The sequence below is a fragment of the Loxodonta africana genome, chromosome 3 (assembly GCF_030014295.1).
Source record: "Loxodonta africana isolate mLoxAfr1 chromosome 3, mLoxAfr1.hap2, whole genome shotgun sequence".
Lineage (NCBI taxonomy): Eukaryota > Metazoa > Chordata > Mammalia > Proboscidea > Elephantidae > Loxodonta > Loxodonta africana.
The window spans coordinates 104,628,628-104,650,386 of NC_087344.1; the positions used below are offsets into that span (position 1 = coordinate 104,628,628).

The window sequence follows — 21,759 nt, forward strand, 5'->3', positions numbered from 1 at the left end:
TCCAACTGTAAATAAAGCTCTCCCTGACCCTATAATAACCTTTTCAAAGAACAAACCAAACGTGATTCAGTTTGCTCAGTGTGTGCCTGATGAGTAACCACAGGTGGCATCCTGGCTTCTGACAAATGTCTGAGAGGCTAGTGCCTATAGAACAGTGGAAGCCTGAAAAATGTAGCCCCAATTCTGTGAGGGAAAGGTAAAATTTGGCCACAGCCTTAATAGTACTCTGTCCTCTGTGGTCAAAGAGACAAATGTGAAAAATTGTGGGAGAAATGTTCCCAGAGATTTTGTGAAGTAAACATTGTTTTCATTGTTTCTGGATCATCTCTGAAGCGTGTTTCACAAAGTCTCCCCATGTCAAGATTTCTATAACACAGAGCTTAGAATTTATCCTTCAACAGCTCGCAAGCACTTTCTGAAGCAGAATGGAGGTAAGACTGGCTCAAGTATATCAGACTACGGAGGGAAAGGAAACAACAAAAACAAATGTTAACTTTTTTTTTTTTTCTTACTCTCTTTTAAGAGATTTGGCTCCAATCAAATTTGAGTTATTCAGTTGTTTGTTTTGGTTCTGAGTGCCTTTCCTGGAAAAAGCACAAAGGACTTTGTAGACCTTAAAGAAAATTCCTAAATGTAAACAGTCAATCCCTAAAACTGCTTCCAAAGGTCACTGACACATAAATATTACATGTACCTATAAAATCTAAAAGGAAGGAACACGCATAAGGGCGGGGGAGGGAAGAACGTCCTGAAAACACCCTACCAGAGTAAAATCAAAAGGATAGTTGGAGGCCAAGATCAGAAAGGAATGAAGGATGGAAGTTGGTCTTCCCCAGCCTTGTTCTTATTTCTTTTTGGTCAATTCAAAATTAAATACTCTAAGGTTCTTATTTATCCAAATGGATTTGTCCTTCAGGGCTTAAACTATCTGTTTCCATCTCTCTTCACTTGCTGAGCTGCTAAAATTCCCCTGAGTATTTGCATTACTGAAGAAGAGGCTTCTCTGGGAGATTAGAAACGTATACCCTTCGGGAGAGGACAACAACAGGCAGACTGGCTGACAGGACCTGGCCTGAGTCCCCAGAGAGGTGAATGGTGCAGTGGAAAGTAAAAACTTTTGATCAAGCCTAAGTTTCCTTTTAATCTCTCGAGAAAGGAAACTCCTTACCCTTTTGCATGTGGAGGCCCCCAAGAGAAGAACAAATTCTAAAAGGCTAGAGCTACCGCCCCTCCTGACATCCAGTGAACCACAGAGGCATCCTGAGGCAGAGCCATGAACAGTCATGAGGTGGAGATGTTCTCCTTGGCTCCACCTCTAAGGGCCTGGTAACTCTGAGAAGCCATTTAGCCTTTCTGCATCTCAATTTCCTCAGCTGTCCGGGAAAGCAGTAGACTGTGTTTATGTAAAGTACTGTTTGTTTATTTTCCTTTTATTTCGCTCAGCAAAAGATTTCAAGCCATTCAATTGGGTTAGATAATCCCTTCTCTTTTCCATCTCTAAAATCCTCTGATGAGTACTCTGAAATACGATTTTTCTGTTGCATTACAAATTTACAATCTGAGTGGTTTGTTTTGCTTTTCTACCGTAGAAAAATGGCCCTCCTCAGAGAAGCCTGGAAACCCTAATTTTTGTTCTCCCTGTTTCTTTTCCCTTTCCTCTTCTTTGCCCCCCTCCCCCTCCCTAGCCCCAACTGTCATGTGTCTGAAAAACAGCAGTCTTTCATCGTGCTTTGGCAAAGGAACAAAACTATGGAGTGTTCACCTCAGGGAACAGAAAGGGGGCAGAGCCATTCAGCCAGAGCCTCGTGGCGCCCTACCTGTTCTTCCCAGCATGGCTCACCTACCTGGGCAGGAGGCGTGCAGAAATGTAGCAGGTGGAGGCTTTGAGAATGAGGAGCAAGGAAGGGTAGAGGGAGCCCTGGGGGAAGGGAGCTGCAGCAAAGGAACCTCGTACAGCCCAAGGCTGAATAGCCCCTATGGGTCAAAGCCTGTGGCTCCTAACTGATAGGAGAAAAATGCTTTGGAGGAAAGCAGGATTTGCTTAGCTTTCCGAAGCTGGTGGCTATATCGTATTTCTCAATTTACCCTCATCTCTTGCCAGCTTCTCTGTTTCTTTAAAAAGAAAAAAAAAAAATTTTTTTTTTATGTGCAGGCAATTCATCTCTCCTTTTTTTCCTTTCCAGCCATAGTACTTGCTGAATGTACTGACACTTCATTGTATTCATAGAATATGATCTGGGTCTCTCCCCTTTGTCAGCAATGTGCTTCCATCTAAAAAGCCCTACTGGGGTCTGGTTACCCCTCTTAAACCACTGTCTTTACCAACTGTCACCACATTGGGTGTTAAAACATCCTCAGTAACTTTTCCACTCACTCCTTAAAGCCATTTTCTCCTAAATCGTCTGAGCTTGCCATTCTATTGACATGACCTTCTTCGGAGTCACCATGATGTAATTTAATCTAGTGATCTTTTCCAAATCTTCATCCTCTTTAATTTCTCTGGAGCATTTGATATACTTAAGCAGAGCCTTGAAATACTTTTCCCCTTGGCGTTCCTCCTGTCTTCTTCCCCTGCTTCCTTCACTATTTCTTCTTCTTTTTTTTTTTTTCAGTTCCCTAAATGGGAGTATCCTCTAGTGGTTGTCAGTCCTCTTTTCCTCTTTCTCTCTTATGCATTCATCCTCTGACATGGCTTTAGCTCTCACTTGAGTACAGTGATTCCCCAGCCTAGAAAGACCAATTTCAAGTTATAAATTCTTTGTCCTGGCACCCAAGGCTCCGTACTGTCTTGGCCTACAGTATTTCTTAGTATATTCCTGGTAGGTAGTTTGATATACTTAAAAGAGCAGGGGTTTTAAGCCAGAAAGATACAATTATAAATCTAGGCTCTATTTTTTACCGGCCATGAGACTTAGGCAAGTTGCTTAACTAACTTCTCTGAGCCATTATGTCCTACCTGTAACCTGTTGCTGTCAAGTTGATTCCATCTCATAGCAACCCTATAGGACAGAAGCGTAACTGCCTCATAGGGTTTCCAAGGAGTGGGTGGTGGGTTCAAACTGCCAATCTTTTTGTTCGCAGCTGAGCTCTTAACCACTGTGTCACCAGGGCTTAAAAGGGGATATTTTGACATTTAGAGACAATGTCCTGGTACTCAATAGTAGAAATTACTATTATTTTGATTACAGTAATGCTATGAACAATTAAAATCTTTTCATCAACCAACAAATGTGCAATGAGGAGGAAGTTAGAATAGGATCCAGCAGCCCACAGCATTAACCAGGGTGAGGATAGAGGCAAAGGAATCATACCAAAGTTTATATAGGTAGCTCTTTAGATGGCTCTGGGATTCCTTGTGCCCATTCATCTTAGCATAAATTCCCTTGCCCTGTACCTTGCTCACATCCTGGTGGAAAGGGTCAGATAGTACATAGCCTTACTTAGCTCAAACCTATGTCTATAGAAACAACTTCTGGGGAGAATGGAGTATTATAAATTGGTATATATATTATAAATGGGTATTATGAATGGGTGAAAATATTTCACATGTATTACCCCAAATTAATCTTTACAACAACCCTATGAACTGGGTACTAATTTGAGCCAGATTTTTGGGGTAAGCTTGGAGGTTAAGAGTTTTCTCAGTCACGTAGTTGGGAAATAGCATAGCAGAGCCAAAGCTCAAACCCAGGTCTGCCCAGGTCCAGAGCCCAAGTACTTCACCATTTCACTCTACTGCCTTAATTTTCACGATGACTGAAACATATAAGCCCAATTTATAAGCCTGTGGTGGCTCAAGCTGACATTAAAATTACTGGCATCTGTTATATCTATTTCCAGGCAGAACAGGACCTCTCCTATTGACATTAAAAAGTAACAACACCACAGAATCAACCCTGGACACCACCAAGCATTCAAACTAACTATCAGAAAACTACATTATAGAGAAAAGAATTGCTTCTGAAGTTAAATCACTTCCAGAGAAGTGCAGCTGAACTCTGAGCAAGTGTGGCAAAATATTGGTTGAAACTCCCTCTAGAATTTGATTGCATAAGCCAGAAGGCACTTCATACATTCTGCTTAGTCTTTGAAACTATCCATAACCCCAAAATAAAATAGCTGTGGCCTTTAAGCTTTTAAAATGTAATCATTTCTGTTTATGAGTGGAGTCAATTGTTTCATAATTCTAATACTGTTTACCTAAGAACCAGTGAAACACACAACAAAGCAAAACAGCTTTGGAGTCAGCAGATTGATGTCAACAGCCAAATCCAGACACTAGAAATCTCACACTCATACACTCTCCAGGGCACTGTGCTAAAAGGCTAAAAGGTTTTGTTCACTTATCCCAGCCTACAAAAGGGGATAGCAGAATATCAACCAGAGTACGGTCTAGCTCAGAGACAAGAGAGCTCTTACACCCTGAGCATTGGTGTGGAAGTACCTTTAAAGTCATGGAGCCCTTTGAGGCTCTAAAGAAAACTATGCCTCCTCTTTCCAGAAAAATGCACCAACTTTGGAGACATACTTGGATTTCAATCTTGGCACCATCTAAGCCTACTTAATAGTTGTGCTTCATTAGGCAAGCTACTAAATGCCTTATTTATAGATAAGGCATATAAAATGGGAGAATGACAGTACGAACCTCACAGGATTGTAATACCAATTAAAGAAGTTGATACATGAAGCACTTATCTCAGAGAGCAGACAAGGGGATGTGGCTTAATCATTATGAGAACAGGCCCTGGAGTCTGAGTTTAGCACCTACCTGCTGTGGGACCACTTAAATGACCTGTTACTCAGTTTTTCCATCTGTAAAATGGGGATAATAGTCATGGCTACTCATCTCATGGGGTTATTGTGAGGATAAAAGGAGTTCCTATGTGTAAAGTACTTACGGCCTAACGCATAAACACTCAGAAAATAATTGTAGCGATTATTATGATCCCAATGTCTGGCACAGGGCAAGTATTCAACACATGGTAGCTATTATTAAATTCAGATTACAAACTCATTTAGATTAGGAGCTGTGTTCTTCTCTCTTCAGGATTCTCTCATGGTTTCTTATACACTATTTTGTATGTATACTGTTGGGTGTACAGTATATATAATATCGGTCGACTGACATGCAACCAGCTATTAAAATGTATCTTAAATAATTGGCTGTACATGAAAATAGAACGCAGTTAATGACATGGCCCAAGCTGTAGAGAGATTTATATTTTAAAACCTTGAATCTCAGCAGGACAGTAGCTGTGCAGACTATAAACTCAGTGAATGTCAGCCAGTGGTTCTTGAATTTTTCTCTAGCTGGCATTTCCAAAGCATCTCCTCAAGTAGAGTGCTATTTTCTCTGCCTGTGTAAGTCAGAATTGCTCAATCAGGCTCTTCAGACGCACTGTGGTTGCTTATTATGCAGGGAGCAGGGACCCAGATCATTAATTGTCTGATCCAGAAGGCCATATTAATTTATTCCAGTGTTTCTCACAGTGAGGTCTCCAGGCCAGAAGTATCTGCACCATCTAGGAGCTTGTCAGAAATGCAGAATCTCAGTCCTCACCACAGACCTACCGAATCAGAAACTCTGGGGGTGGGACCCAGCAATCTGTGTTTTAATAAGCCTTCCCAAGGGACTCTGATGCTCACTCTGATGTAGCCAGTGCTGATCAGTACTCGAGGGCTGGAGAGCAAGTGAGTCCCCAAGTAATACAGATCTCAGAAATGCCCCTGTAATTTCAATAGGGCCTGAATCTATGTCACCATTCCTGATAGGACTGAGAGCAGATGACTCTGGGTGGAACCCGCTCTTCTGCAAACACTTGTGCCCTGCTAGAATCTGTTTTTTATGAAGAGCCAAGGACATTAGTAACAGGGCAACAGCTGCCAAAAGGGCAGCAGTCTTGGAGCATTGCTGTTGTTAGTTGCCGTGGACTCAATTCTGAATCACGGCAATGCTATGCAGAAAAAGTGAAACGTTGCCCAGGCTTTCATGATGGTTGACATGTTTGAGTTCCTTGTTGTGGCCACGGTGTATTTTGAGTGCCTTCTAACCTACAGGGCCCATTTTCCAGCACTATTTTGGACAATATTTTGTTGTGATCTATAGGGCTTTCATTGGTGAATTTTTAGAAGTAGATTGCCAGGCTTTTCTTCCTAGTGTGTCTTTGTCTAGAAGCTGCACTGAAACCTGTCCCCCAAGGATGACCCTGCTGGTTTTTGAAATACCAGTGGCATAGCTTCCACCATCATAACAACACACAAGCCACCGCAGTATGACAAATTGACAGATGGGTAGTGGCTTGGAGTATTAGGACATGGGAAAGGAACCATCCTGAAGTGACAGAGGTTGCAAAGATTGCAGGGAGAGGTTTGGAGTTGATTTATGAATATGAGTTTCAGTCCTTTTTAAGCACCTGCTATTGAAGCCACTTTCCTATCCCAGAGAGACAACCTGGGTTCTGGTTCCCTCCACCCTAATGTAGCTCTGCTTTTTATCCATGTGTCTACTTCAAGTTGGACTCATAAGTGGAGCAATCATTCCCTATTCAGGCTAAAGGCAAAAAGTCACAGAGCAAGGTCCATGCTGCATACAAATATAGGTGGCCCTCACAAAGTCCCCACCTCATTTCCTATGGTAATCATTTACGTAAAGTGAGCAGGAAACGGCAGGCTAGTAGTAAATTGTTTCAGCAGGAGTCATTTCAAATACATTATCACCTAAGGCGAAAAGAAATAAAGTCCCTATGTCTGTTTTCCTTTTTCATCTGCCACCTACGTAATTACAATTTTTTTTTTTAAAACCTCTACCAATGCGTCTTTGCTTTCATATCTAAAGTGAATAGATCTAATCGGGTCACACATCCCACTTAGATTTCATCACTTGGGTGAAGGAAGTCGCCAACATCAGCCTGATCTTTCTATCAGCAGTTTTTGCTGCGCTATAACAACATCGGCAACAACTATACCTTATCCGACACCCCCCTCAAAAAAGAGAATGACTCACGTCTAAAATAGTCTTCATTTGCCTTCAGTGAGTGGAGAGTTCATTTAAACTAGAAAGACAGTTGCCCATCAAAACTTTTTAAGGAAATGATCACAAGCAGATCTGAGACCCATGTATCGATTGCATCAACTTGTATTTTTATCCTGCCCTCCCAAATTCTATAATTTTTTAAAACTGCACCGGGGCAGATGTGTGTTTACTTTGAGAGGTAAAAATGTTAACATTTAAGCTGAAAGCCTGTTTCAGTTTTAAGGTACTTAATTGCCTTACAGCATATAATAAACCGAGCCCATCTTGTCATTCAACTAATGGAGGGAGTGATAAAGAGATAGGAGCCGGGGACCCTATCCATTCCAGTTTCCCTTTGTACTTGGTTTACTTTGGCACCATGCCTCGTGTGTATTTTACACTTCTTTACATTTTGTACATCCCTGTATGACAAATATTTGTCAAACAAAAACTAAACAGATTTATAACCCTTTAACTTGAAATGAGCCAAAATTGAACTGCCAAAACTTTATGACTTCATTTTCTTTCATAGTTTTCCACTACATTGGTTCAAACAGACGAACCCCACTTGAGGTCAGGCAGAGGTCATTTCACTTTCATTACTAAAATATAATTTACAATATGCCAGACCTAAACAAGTTTAGCCTAAAGGGTTTGTATAATGTAAACCATCTGTTCCTCAACAATACAGCTAATTTCCTGCCGTCACCGTACAGTCTACTGACTGCTTCTTTAAGGGCTTTTATGATTTTTTAACTAGTTCAGGATTTATGTAAAATTTGAAAATGAGGCTATAGTTAAGACTCATTTGTACCAAGTAACTTGAGCATTTTAAAAATGCAAATCACTCTGCAAATTGTTCCCCTGGAACCGAGCTTCAAGCAGCTTTTTCTGGGCATTTCTGTGTCTGCTGTTGCACAGGTGTTTGAAGGAAAGGTTTTGTGAAACCTGCCCTCTTAGGTGCTTTTTGTGCTTCTTTCCAAAGCTAACCCCATGTTGCTTTGACCGGCTCTGGTGAACCACTCTTTCCTCCTATACGCTGGAGGAGAGTTTGGCCTGTGTACTATATGGCCAGCCAGGTATTGGTAAGATATGACAAGACACACTTTGGGTTGAAATGGACGTCCTTTCACGTGTCTGAAGAGGGAGAAGGCATGCTTTTAGTTCCATAGAGTAGCCACACACTGGAGGCTGACCTCACAGCCCCGCAAGGTGTCAGGCCTCAAGCTGAGCCTCCAGGCACATTTCTGCATCTACCTGGGATTGCTGGCCAACAGACTTCTCTGGTTTCAAACAGAATGGTGTTGCCCAAAGCAGAAAGCCTTGCAGATCCAAATGTAGCCCTTTATGGCTCTCCTGAATATTCTTGATATTTTTTCTAAGCCTTTTTCTCCATTTGTAAAATGGAAAAAATAAAAGTTCTTCTTCCAAAAGTAAATACCGGTAGTCCCTGGTTTACAGACCACTTGGACTGGTCCTTTAATATTATGTAAATTTGCCCGCACTTTGAAACAATTGAATTTGAATTAGTACTCAGCAACAAATTCTTCATCACCATCACCTTCCTTTGCTGGATTTGCAGCTGTTAAATCATTGAAAAGGCTTTCAGCCTTCTCTTGCACTAAAGTAAGGCTAAATAAGAGCCGTATGCACCTGTAGGGACTTATTTACAGATTCGACTTAAAGACACATTTAGGAAGAGATCATATTAGTAACCCGGGGACTGCCTCTACAACAAGAGAGCAAATTTGCTAACCTCAACGCAGGGGAATGCAGCAGAGCCTCTTAGCTGTTAAGCCCCAGGGCCGTGAGTCAAGCCTGAGCCAAGGGGCTATCCACCCTGTCTTCTCTTCCAGTCCCCAGAAGTTTGGCCTGCTTGCTTCCTTTTCCCACCTGCTACCATCCACTCTTCCACATGGATTCTTCCTCCCTCCACTTTCATCGGCATCTCCCAGAATTCTGAGGCCACAGGCCTCTCAAATTCCCACCTAACCTCAGTCTCTAAAACAAATTGTCATTTTTTTCAGCTAACAACTGCAGGAGAACAGAAAAGGATTAACAGGAGGACACTTGACACTTTTTTAAATTAGAGGGAATTGTAGGAGACACTCCAGAACTACTTAAGACTATAAATGAACTTAAATTGTTTGCATTTACTCCACTTCCTGTATAATTTCTCTAATAAGGATAATAAAAATGATTTAATGAGCACTTACTAGGTGAAAATTACATACATACATGGTTGCATTTAATCCCTACTGCAACTATGCAAGGTAGATATTATTTCAGAGATATGAAAACAGGCTCAGAAAAGTTAAGAAACTTAACTAGGGCCAGCCAGCTAAATAGGACCCATCCCACAGGGTATTAAATCAGTTAAGATTTGTTAAGTGCTCAGAACAGTGTCTTACACACAGTAAGCACTGTGTATTAACTACTATTAATAGAAAGCAGCAGAGCCAAGTTGCAAACCCAGATTTTTATGAATCCAAAGATCACATAGTTTGAATTATACCACACCGCTTATGGGTTAGAGCCCTGGTTGCACAGTGGTAAGAGCTTGGCTGCTAACCGAAATGTCAGCAGTTCGAATTCACCAGCCATTCCATGGCAACCCTATGGGGCAGTTCTATTCTGTCCTATAGGGTTGCTGTGAGTTGGAATCAACTCAATGGCAGTGGGTTTGGATTGGTTTTGGCCTATAGGTTGGAGTCCCTAGGTGGTGCATACAATTAACGAGCTCAGCTGCTAAACCAAAGATTGGAGGTTCAGGTCTACCCAGAGGAACCTCAGAAGAAAGGCCTGGTGATCTACTTCTGAAAAATCAGCTATTGAAAACCCTATGGAGCACAGTTCTACTCTGACACACGTGGAGTCACCATGAGTTGGGTTCGACTCAATGGCAACTGGTTTTTTGGTTAGTCAGCGGAGGTGGGGGAGTTCCTAACTCCTCTTTGTATCAGTCTAATATTCCTTGGGTTTAATTCCTAATTCCCATTTTCCCTCAAAAGAAATTTTAGTACTCAATCTCTTGCCCCTTTAGATCATGAAAACCTGTTTAGGTCTAAAAGTAAGTAATGGCTACTCTGCTACATACTTTGGGTATGGGTTGGATAAATTGGATATAAGTTAGATTCACTTACATCGTTAGGAAAAGTCCTAACGGAAATCTTCAATCTTAATGTCATACAGAAAAAATTCACCTTTGGTAACTCTTGCCAGCAAAAGTTAAGTTATTGAAGTGCTGCCAGAGGAAAAGGTAGAGTTGATTCACCTGGCGCACGTTCTCATCACTCCCATAACTCTGCTCCCAAAGGAACTTACGTTAGCTCCAGAAAGAATGTAGACCCTATAAAAAAAGCAAAAGGAAAAATAGTAGATGGACCTGTGACTGCAGAGGAAATGTCCTGATTTAATCAGACAGAAAGATTGGCCCTATGTTTTTTAATTTAATTATTTAATTTTTGGAATCCGTATATATTCATATGGCTCAAAAAATCTAAAGTGTAAAAAAAGAGTGAAGTGAAAAATCTCCCACCTCTGCCCTCTCATCTTCCCAATTTCAACCTCTACCCCCTCCCCATCCCCCAACTCCCCAGTAAAACCAGTTGCCTGGGAGTCAGCTCTGACTTGTGGTAAGTTCCATGTGTGTCACAGGAGAACGGTGCTCAATAGGGTTTTTAGTGGCTGACTTTTCAAAAGTAGATCGCTAGGCCTTTCTTCCAAGGCTCCCCTGGGTAAACTCAAACTTCCAACCTTTTGGTTAGCGGCCGAGTGTGTTAACTGTATGCACCACTGGGGGACTCCTATTTTCCCCCTCCTCCCAGTAACCACTGCTATTTGTTTCCTGAGTTTCCTTTCAGAGTTCCTTTATACATATGCAAGCAAATATGAGTATATCATCCTTTTTCCCTTTCTATTTTACATAGAAGAATTATACAACATTAATTGTTCTTTTGCTTTTTTATTTTTAACTTAGCAATAGTATTTTGGAAATTTTGCTTTTATCAGTATGTAAAACATTTCCTCATTTTTTGTAACTGTATAATATTCTGTTTCCTAGATGCACCATAATTAATCTCCTATAGGTGTCTATTAGGTCGTTCCTAAACTTTTGCTATTACAAGTAATACTGTAGTGAGTAGGACTGAATTAATAAAATTTAATTTACTGAATGTTTAAAACATTACATTGCAATTACTTTAAGCACAAGTTAACTTTTCTGTAAGGCATTTCCAAATATCAACCCTGTAAGGTCTACTTTAATGACAAGGTAAGACCATTTTGTAATGAAAAAATATTCTTTGCATAGAAGAATTAAGGTATCAAAATCCTTGATTCCATTTTGTCCCTCCATGTGGAGACTTTGCTGCAAGCATATTTACACTTATATTTAGGTTAATGGGCATTTCCTCCTGGATTTAATATAGGAAAACATCAGCCTAGAACAGGACTAATCATCATAAAACTAACTTGGTAGAGTTTAGATTCAAGAACTCTTAAGTTTGCAAACTATTGTTTTAAACTCTGTACAGAGAACTCTGAATTCCATATGTATTTGCAACATTGTCAGCTTCCACTGGAATTCTCGGAGAAGCATTTTTTTTCCTTAGAAATAAGGATTTTAAAATGCAGGAATTATTTTAAAAATCCATTTTATCGTAAAAATGTATTGCCCTTAATGACTTTCAAAAACAAATAAGACTTAACATTAGGCTAGATTTGAAGTGAATTTCAAAAATAGTTAAAACACACATTTACTGCTAAGATCAAATATTACAATTTTATACTTATTTTCATTGTGAACTAGATGCTTTCTCCTGTCAGCTTTAAGGTCAATCAATAGACAACCCACTTTTAAAGTCCTACAGATATAAATTGGCGTGAAGGGCAGTGCCTCCCTTCAGGAAACTTACAATCTGATTGAGGGGACGAAATATATGCCTAACAAGAGCAGCAACAGCAAGGTAATAACATCGAAAGGTTAAAGAGCGCTTACCATGCCAGACTAAGTTCTGAGCACTTTACAAATGATAACTTGTTAAAGTACACAATAACCCTGTGAGAGAAGCACAGTTATCCTCATTTTATAGAGGAGGGAATTGAGGCACATGGTAATTAAATATTGTATCCATAGTCACACATTTGGTAAGGTGTGAGAGCAGGATTCAAACTCAGGTTGTTCAGGTTGTCTGGCTGTGGAGGCCATATGTATAACCAGCCATCACACTACTTCTTGTATATACAGTCCAAAAAAAAAAAAAAAAACCCATTGACCTCAAATCGATTCCAACTCATAGGAACCCTATAGGACTGAGTAGAACTGCCCCATAGGGTTTCCAAGGAGCAGCTAGTGGGTTCAAACTGCCAACCTTTTGGTTAGCAGGCGAGCTTTTAACCACTAAGCCACCAGGGCTCCCTTATTCATGGTTTCACTTTCCATGGCTTCAGTTACCCTTGGTCAATCTTGATCTGAAAATATTAAATGGAAAATTCCAGAAGTAAACAATTCATAAAACTTAAATCCTACACTCTTCTGAATAGCGTGATGAAGTCTTGCGCTGTCCATCCGTTTCCATCCTGCCCAGGACATGAATCATCCCTTTGTCCAGCGTATCCATGCTGTATACACTACCTACCCACTAGTCACTTGGTAGCTGTCTTGGCTGGCAGATCAACTGTCTGGGTATCGCAATGCTGGTGTTCGAGCAACCTTATTTTGTTCAATGGCCCTAAAGCACAAGACTAGTGATGCTGGCAATTGGGATATGCCAAAGCTATTGTTGTTAATCTCTTATTGTACCTAATATATAAATTAAACTTTATCATAGGTATGTATGTATAGAAAAAACATAGTATATATAGGGTTCAGTACTATCCACGGTTTCGGGGATTCACTGGGGATCTTGAAACGTATCCCCTGTGGGTAAATGGGGACTAGTGTAGCGCATTCAGGCCTGAAACAAAACCAAACCTACTGCTGTCGAGTTGATTCAGAATCATTGTGCCCCTATAGGACAGAGTAGAACTGCCCCACAGAGTTTCCAAGGAGTGTCTGGTGGATCTGAACTGCCGACATTTTGGTTAGCAGCTGTAGCACTTAACCACTACACCACCAGGCAGTAAGGGCGAAAAGGACTCCAGAGACCACAAAGATCACTGAGGTATACTGTTCAGGGAACGTTTCAGAGGAAGTGGGGCCTGAAATAATCTTTTTGTAAAACAAAAAAAAGATTTGATAAGATGGGAGGAGTACATTCCAAACATTCTCACCTCTAGTAGGAACACCTCAGGAGGCCAGTCTCTTTTTTATTTCTCTGGCTTTTAGCACAATGTGTATCCCTAGAATGGGACAGCCTTGAAGGAACAAATGTATTAGGCAAAAATGTGCTTGGTGTTTTGGGGCAACAATGAGGAAACCTATTTAACCAAGGTGATGCTGTCATATAGAGGAGCAGCAAGGTTTCATGCCAGGGTGGTAGGTTAGGACCAGATCTCAAATAATGTTGAGTGCCCGGCTAAGAATTCAGGCTGTATCCTCTGCAGCAGTGCTTTTCAAACTTAATGTGCACCAATGTCACCTGAGGGTCTTGTAAAACACACATTTTGATTCAGTAGGTCTGGGGTGGGCCTGGGAATCTGCATTTGTAATAAGCTTTGGATGCCAATGCTGCTGGCCTGAAGACCACACTTTGAGTATCAAGACTCTAGGCAACAGCAAGAAACATGGGGATGGGGACTGCTGAGTAGGGGAGTGTTATGAAGTCTCCTATGACACCTCCACTAAGTTGCAGCCAACAATTTTAAAGACTCATGCCCGCAATATCTTATTTAATCTGATTTATAGAGCCTTCGTCTAGATGCTTACCCCCACCCTTCCTCTCAAAGTCCAAGATGTCTTGCCTTCCCAAACCCAGTGCCGTCGAGTTGATCCCGACTCGTAGCGACCCTATAGGACAGAGTAGAACTGCCCAATAGAGTTTCCAATGAGCGCCTGGTGGATTTGAACTGCCAGCCCTTTGGTTGGCAGCCGTAGCACTTAACCATTACGCCACCAGGGTTTCCGAGTGCTTTGCCATCTGGTGGTAATTGATAGTGCTTATCAGTCTTGCCTTAAGAAATGTTTTAAACCACACTTTTCCTTTCTTTCATACAGAGCAAGGCTAAGGAGCTGCCTCTTTCTGCTGTACGTTTTATGGAAGAATTGGGTGAATGTGCCTTTGGAAAAATCTATAAGGGCCATCTCTATCTCCCAGGCATGGACCATGCTCAGCTGGTTGCTATCAAGACCTTGAAAGATTATAACAACCCCCAGCAGTGGACAGAATTTCAACAAGAAGCCTCTCTTATGGCCGAACTGCATCATCCCAATATTGTCTGCCTTCTAGGGGCTGTCACTCAGGAACAACCTGTGTGTATGCTTTTTGAGTATATGAACCAGGGGGATCTCCATGAGTTCCTCATCATGCGATCCCCACATTCCGATGTTGGCTGTAGCAGTGATGAAGATGGGACTGTAAAATCCAGCCTGGATCATGGAGATTTTCTGCACATTGCAATTCAGATTGCAGCCGGCATGGAATACCTGTCTAGTCACTTCTTTGTCCATAAGGACCTTGCAGCTCGCAATATTTTAATTGGAGAGCAACTTCATGTAAAGATTTCAGACCTTGGTCTTTCCAGAGAAATATACTCAGCTGATTACTACAGGGTGCAAAGCAAGTCTTTGCTGCCTATTCGCTGGATGCCCCCTGAAGCCATCATGTATGGCAAATTCTCTTCTGATTCAGATATCTGGTCCTTTGGGGTTGTTTTGTGGGAGATTTTCAGTTTTGGACTCCAGCCATATTATGGATTTAGTAACCAGGAAGTGATCGAAATGGTGAGAAAACGGCAGCTCTTACCATGCTCCGAAGACTGCCCTCCCAGAATATACAGCCTAATGACAGAATGCTGGAATGAGATTCCTTCCAGGAGACCAAGATTTAAAGATATTCATGTCCGACTTCGGTCCTGGGAGGGACTCTCAAGTCACACTAGCTCTACAACTCCTTCAGGGGGAAATGCCACCACGCAGACAACCTCCCTTAGTGCCAGTCCAGTGAGTAATCTCAGTAACCCCAGATACCCCAATTACATGTTCCCAGGCCAGGGTATTACACCACAGGGCCAGATCGCTGGTTTCATTGGCCCACCAATACCTCAGAACCAGCGATTCATCCCTATCAATGGATACCCCATACCTCCTGGATATGCGGCCTTTCCAGCTGCCCACTACCAGCCAACAGGTCCCCCCAGAGTAATCCAGCACTGCCCTCCTCCCAAGAGTCGGTCCCCAAGCAGCGCCAGTGGGTCGACTAGCACTGGCCATGTGACCAGCTTGCCCTCATCAGGATCCAACCAGGAAGCAAATATTCCTCTACTACCACACATGTCTATTCCAAATCATCCCGGTGGAATGGGCATAACCGTTTTTGGCAACAAATCTCAGAAACCCTACAAAATAGACTCAAAGCAGCCATCTTTGCTAGGAGACTCCAATATTCATGGACACGCTGAATCTATGATTTCTGCAGAACTGTAAAATGCACAACTTTTGTAATTGTGGTATACAGGACAAACTAGAACACCGTAGAAAAGATTTATATTCAAATGTTTTTATTAAAGTTCTCTTTTAGCAGACATTACAACAGGTATCTTCTGTGAAGTTTAACTGTGTCTTAGCAAGGTGGAAAGACACCACCCAGAAAAAAACACTGTGGAATTTATGCTCCATCAAGGTGCCTGACACGGCATTGGGATTGGTACATATGATTTCAAGTACCGAAAACTGCAAACCAGTGAAGAGGAAAAGAACCTTGCGATTAAATAGCAAACCAAAAAAGAAAGTCAATGGTGCTCTGTGTATTTGCCTTTGGTCGCCATGACTAGTCTCTCCCCAAAATGTATACATCGTAGCATTTGTCTACCTGCTGTCTTTTCTTCAGGACAGATGTTCAGGAATGATACTGATTCAATTTAGACTCTATGCATGTTTATATGGAAGTGATGTTCAGAATAAATGAGGAAGCTTTAGCCCAAATTTGAGATCCCAGATGGAAGAAAATGAGCCATAAGACAAGTATACAGATTCTCTGAAGCCTTCTATACAATGGGGCTGCTTTGGGAAGGTGCAGAGTGCCTTTTTGTGAACCTCCTCTTCTGATCAGAAAAGGCAGGTTCCACATTTTCCTTTTCACAGTGTGCTTACCCAAGCTCTTGAAATAACACAGGGCATCGGACCATAAGAAGACCAGATGTGGATGCTGAAATTGATTGTTGGTTGATTAGTTCACTTTACTGCATTAGGAATGAGACCCCAAAGGAAACAGAGTCAGGAAAATGGCCCCTCAGGCTAGATTTGCATCCTTAGGAGAAGAACAAGGGCTCCTATGGAGACAGCCTCCAGAGGTACTTCCCTGGACCAATAACACTGAAAAATAGAGGTGGGGCTGCAGACGAGCACAACCACACCTTGCAAGCCCTTGCTTAGGGGTTGTCCAAGATGGAGGGTTGCTTACCGTCAGTAGACTTTGGGAACATAGGAAACCCTGTGATACCAATTTCTAATTAATTTAAAGTTTCTTTTTCTTTTTTTTCTGTGCTAGAAATGTTCACAGATTTTATTCCAGTCTCAAGAATTATGACAATGTATTTACATAGAGTTAGTTGGAATCCAAAGATTATGAATTCTATTATTTTGCAAAGCATTACAGTATTAAAAAAATAAAAAGACAAGTACTAAGTTCTCACATCAAAGATTACCAAAAACTGAATTGTTTAAGTTGGTGAATAGAAGCAAAATAATTTTTGCCTTAGTTAGAGAAGGTACTAAATGTGCATCTCATGGCATATACCTACCTGTCAGCCATCTTTTGCCAAGTTTAGAATTCTTGTGGGTTTCAAATTCTATATAGAAAGGAATTTTTTTATTTGATTTTTTTTTTTAAGAATAACTCCTTTATTTCTAAGAGTAATATTTCAAAGTCTCACTTTTATTTTACTGATAAGAGACTTATAAAGTGACTTAGAGGATGTGAAGTAATTGCTAGAAAATGATACTTGATGAGGAGAATGTAAGATTTAGAGGCACACTGATGTTTCAGTTTCTCAAAAATTATAATTAGGGCAAGAAATCAAGGAAATACGTTTACCAAAATCTGTTGCAATTTTTCCAAACTCTGAACCTTCAAACAACAAATAAGGACATATAAGTACTGTGAACTCAAAGAATTGGCTCTATCCAGGTTTATTGGAAAATAAATTAAGACATATTTTTGTGACATAAATAAGCTGATTCAGAACTTACATTTCTTAACTTTAGGTAGAGGAGAATATTTGTATCCTTTTGTTGCTATGCAACTGTTTAATGATTAAGCTTCAAACCACAATTTTGTATATCATACGACAATCAATCGTTTTCCCAGAATATTTATTATCTTAAGTAAACACAATTTCAGCGAATCAGAGCTTTTTTAGGAGTCCCTTAAAGGGAAATTAGCATTCCATGAGCCATTAAGATACCTACCCTGGAAAAACATCGTGGTTTAAAAATAAATTCAAGTTAGTTTTTTATATAAAGAACTATAACATTTATTTTAAACCTTTTATAATTGCAGAAATCATTAAGGCCTGAGCAAACTAAATTTCGAAACCACTTGTAACAATGTATTTTGTAATAGTGCTGTGATACTACATAACACAGTCCCTTTTGTATTAAAATAGTATTTTTTTTTTTTTTTTCACAAACTGAAAAATATCTTTCGCTTTGTTGGCATTGTTTTGTAAGATGACTTTATTTTCAAATCTTTTTTTTTTTTTTTTGCACTAAACTATGTTTCTGGTTTGTATCACAGAAGTGAAAATATATCTTTGCATTTTTATATCTGGTTTGTTTCCTTGTTTTCTTTCTTTCTTTGTTTTAACTCGATATAGATTTTCTTCAAATATATAATGGCAATATTCAGATATCTTGCCCTACCATATCTTTCCTTATTTTCACATGCATGCATTTAATCACTGTATTACTTAATGTCTGATTTGTTATTATGGGCATTTCAAATAGACAAGCATGGAATTGTAATAACAAAAAAGGCTATTTTATATTGAGGATATGTGCATTTGTATTTCACACACCAGAGATGATATTAAACACTGATTATTTTATGCTGCTGTTTATTAAAAATGTTTACTATAAAATATTATTTCTTGAATATTCCTATCCTGGAGGTATTTGGGAATTTTAATATTATTTCTTCTAATGATTGATATTTCATAGAAAGAGAAATCATAATTCCTACTTACTACTATTTCACTGAAATGATTTTTTTTTAAGGCTTTTAAAATAGATTTGGGCATTCTTTGGCTGGAGACCATAGGTGGAGGGGGAATCCTAATGATTTCATGACTGTACACACCCACCTATATATCAGAGATTTTCATTTTTAAAGTCAAAATAATGTATTGAATAGCCAGCCACTTTACAACCAGTGGAATGTAAAAATTGGTTTTAAAAATGGAGTTCCATCCTTTTCTGCCTTGTTGTTTCCATGTGAATTTAGACATCAAAAATCACATCTTAGGACTCCGAAGAAAAAAAAGTTGTATACATCTTATCATGTCCACCTGAGAGTCTAACCATACTGGTAAAATAAATGTGGTCATTTAATTGTCATAGCTTATCTTTATGACCTTACTTGCCCAAAAGAAAGAATTCCCCATCTGGCAATTAATATACACTGTCAAGGAAAATGAGTATCATTATGAAAGTTCAAAGAACTTGTCCATTTCTGCTATTTAATACACAAGAGAATATAATAAAACCTTCAAGGCCTTATCCATCTGTTTTAGGTATAGCTCTTGTCACCACCTCAGGGATCAAACTCAACACAGCAATCACTTCACATGGCAGTGAGATCTGGCTCAGGTTGAGTTTCACCCTCTCACTTGAATTCCTCAACCTGCCCTCCACTCCCATTTTCTTCTTATTGACTCACCAGACTTTATCGCCCCTACCCACTCTGTTCAACTGTGATTTTGGGCTTTATCTTTAATTCCCTTATCACCAACATCTGCAAACTCGTAGCATCACCCTCCCATAATGCCTACTACAGGGTGGTGCCAATATGGAGTGGCTAAAAAAATAATGAATACAGAGGAGCTGTACTATTTAAAATCAGCACTGAAACCCTATGGAGGGCATTTCTACTCAGACACATATGGGGTCGCCATGAGTCATAATCAATTCAATGGCATCTGGCTGGCTTGGGTACTATCTATACTTCTTCAAAGATAATTATCTGTCCAATATTTTTCGAAACGTGATCCCCAGACCAGCAATACCAGCATCATCTGGGAACTTCTTTAGGCATGTAAATTCTCAGGCCCCACTTAAAGGTATTGCATCAGAAACTCTGGGGGTGGGGCCCAGCAATTTGTGTTTTAACAAGCCCTCCAGATGATTCTGATACTCTAAAGAGAGCCATGAAATCAGCCTAATTAAAGGCATGGAGCAGGATGGTAATTACATTCCTTAGTTGTTGTTGTTAGGTGCCGTCAAGTCAGTTCCGACTCAAAGCAACCGTATGTACAACGGAACGAAATACCACCCAGACTTGTGCCATCCTCACAATCATTGCTATGTTTGAGCCCATTGTTGCACCCACTGTGTCAATCCATCTCGTTGAGGATCTTCCTCTTTCGCTGACCCTCTACCAAGCATGATATCCTTCTCCAAAGTCTGGTCCCTCCTGATAACATGTCCAACATTCCTTAGTAATGTATATTTAATAACATTTTAGCCACTTTAGCCCCCTTTTAGAAAGTCATATTTCAACTTAATAAACAATGTAGCACTAAAAGCTTTTTGCATGTCATTTGGCAATTGGTTGTATTTTTGATGGTTATTCACTTGGGTGGAAGACTTGACAGCTCCAAGCCTTTGTGAAGAATATACTCTGTGTCTAGTTCACCCATGATCTGCATTCTTGAATAGCGACCAAAAGCATTTTCCTTCGTATGGATAAGCTCAAAACAGTTGATCTCTTACTACACCTTTTTTGACTTCCTGGACTCATGATTAACAAAAAGAACTCCCTTCTGTGTTGCAACTTAACAAAGTTAAGGTCAAGGATAGGCTGTTCTTTATTGAGGGGCATGAAAGGCCCAGTTCTTTGTGAGCTGCTGAGGCTCCTCACCCTCCCCTGCGCTTCCTGCTGATGCCCTGGCCCAGCTGGCTGAATGCAGTCACCTGTGGCTCTTCTGGTGTTTTCCTTTGTCGGCTGCGGTCCATCAGCCATTGGCTGGCTGTGAACACTGTTCTGCTGGGCCTGTGCTCCCCACTGCCTTCAGTGGCCTGAAAGCTCAGAGTGAGGATAACAAGAGGGTTGAAGAGGCTCTTCAAGTCTTTTCAACCCAGAAGGATCCAAGGGAGGTGCTAGAGGTGAAGCTCATACTCTTCTTAATTTATTGAGTTGTTTTTTTTTTTTAAACTAACAGCTCAAATGCTAAAAAAAAAAAAAGCTAGATTAGAGGAACTGGAGGAAAAGGGAGCACACACGTCAAAGAGAATTTCTGCAGCCAAAGTATGACCACACCTGAAGTTTGTTACCATAAATGCCAAAAGTATTAGGACACTGTTAAATGGGGAGTGAAAGCCTTACATAAGCATCAAAGCACTAAAGGTCAATGCAATCCTCTGGAAAATTAGGCTGGGAAGGCTTAAAAACGTAGAGACATAGAGGAAGAGTGTCTGCTGACATATTTATGACTAGTTGAATCTTAAGCACCTATGAATTGCTTATTCACAAACGAGTACCATACATTTGCTGACCAGGCCTAGCCTGACGCTCTCCTTACCAAAGTGACTAGGTTAGTAAATCTTATCCAGGAAAGCTTAAGTTAGGAGAAAGTCCCTCTTTAAAATTAGATAGGACATTACTTACATTTTTAAAAAAGATAATGTCTTGATATGCTGAAATAAAGATAATTCAGGGAATATTGGATTTGAAGTAGTCTAAAATGTAAATCTTTATGGACCTATACTCTTGATTATAAATGCAAACACAGACACAAAAGAGCAGAACTAGCTATACAATGCCCCAAATTAATGCTGAAGTTCTCCCAGCTTTAGAGGCATGTGGACCTTGTATCAGAAATAGGTCCAGTCAGAAACCCTCAAAGGTATGGACTGGCACAATAGCCACAACAATGGACTTAAACATACCAACAATCATGAAAATGGCGCAGGGTTGGGCAAGGTTTTGTTCTGTTATACATAAGATTGCCATGAGTCGGAGGCAACTCAATGGCAACTAACAATAAGAACAGGGCCCCAACCTAAGGCAGGTGCTTCTTACCTACTGCAATCTGTGGGCATGAAATAATGACTCTGTTATCATTTGGTTCCATATTAATACAATTCCCTGAAAAGTTCCCCTTGAGTCTGTTGTTCTCAGTTGCTGTCAACTCATGGTGACCCCATGTGTAGAAAGTAGAACTTTCCGTAGTGTTTTCAATGCTGTGACCTTTTAGAAGCTGTCTGCCAGGCCTGTCTTCCGAGGAGCCTCTGGGTGGGTTCGAACCACCAACCTTTCAGTTAGCAGTCCAGCACTAAACCATCTGTGCTACCCAGGGTCTCCTCTCTCTCTTTTGAGTCTACAAACATCAAAATTACTTGGTAAGGACTGAAACTCCCCAATAGCGTGATC

At 40.5% G+C, this 21,759-nt stretch overlaps 1 protein-coding gene across 1 annotated transcript in view; it reads left to right on the forward strand.

The window, feature by feature from the left end:
* Positions 1-16,497, forward strand: part of ROR1 (receptor tyrosine kinase like orphan receptor 1) — a 221,880-nt gene extending 205,383 nt beyond the window's left edge. Inside the window, exon 9 of the mRNA XM_064279955.1 lies at positions 14,169-16,497. Within this exon, the coding sequence (XP_064136025.1) occupies positions 14,169-15,596 (1,428 nt within the window). The 3' untranslated portion in view covers positions 15,597-16,497. The remainder of the gene's footprint in view (positions 1-14,168) is intronic.
* The last annotated feature ends 5,262 nt before the right edge of the window (positions 16,498-21,759 follow it).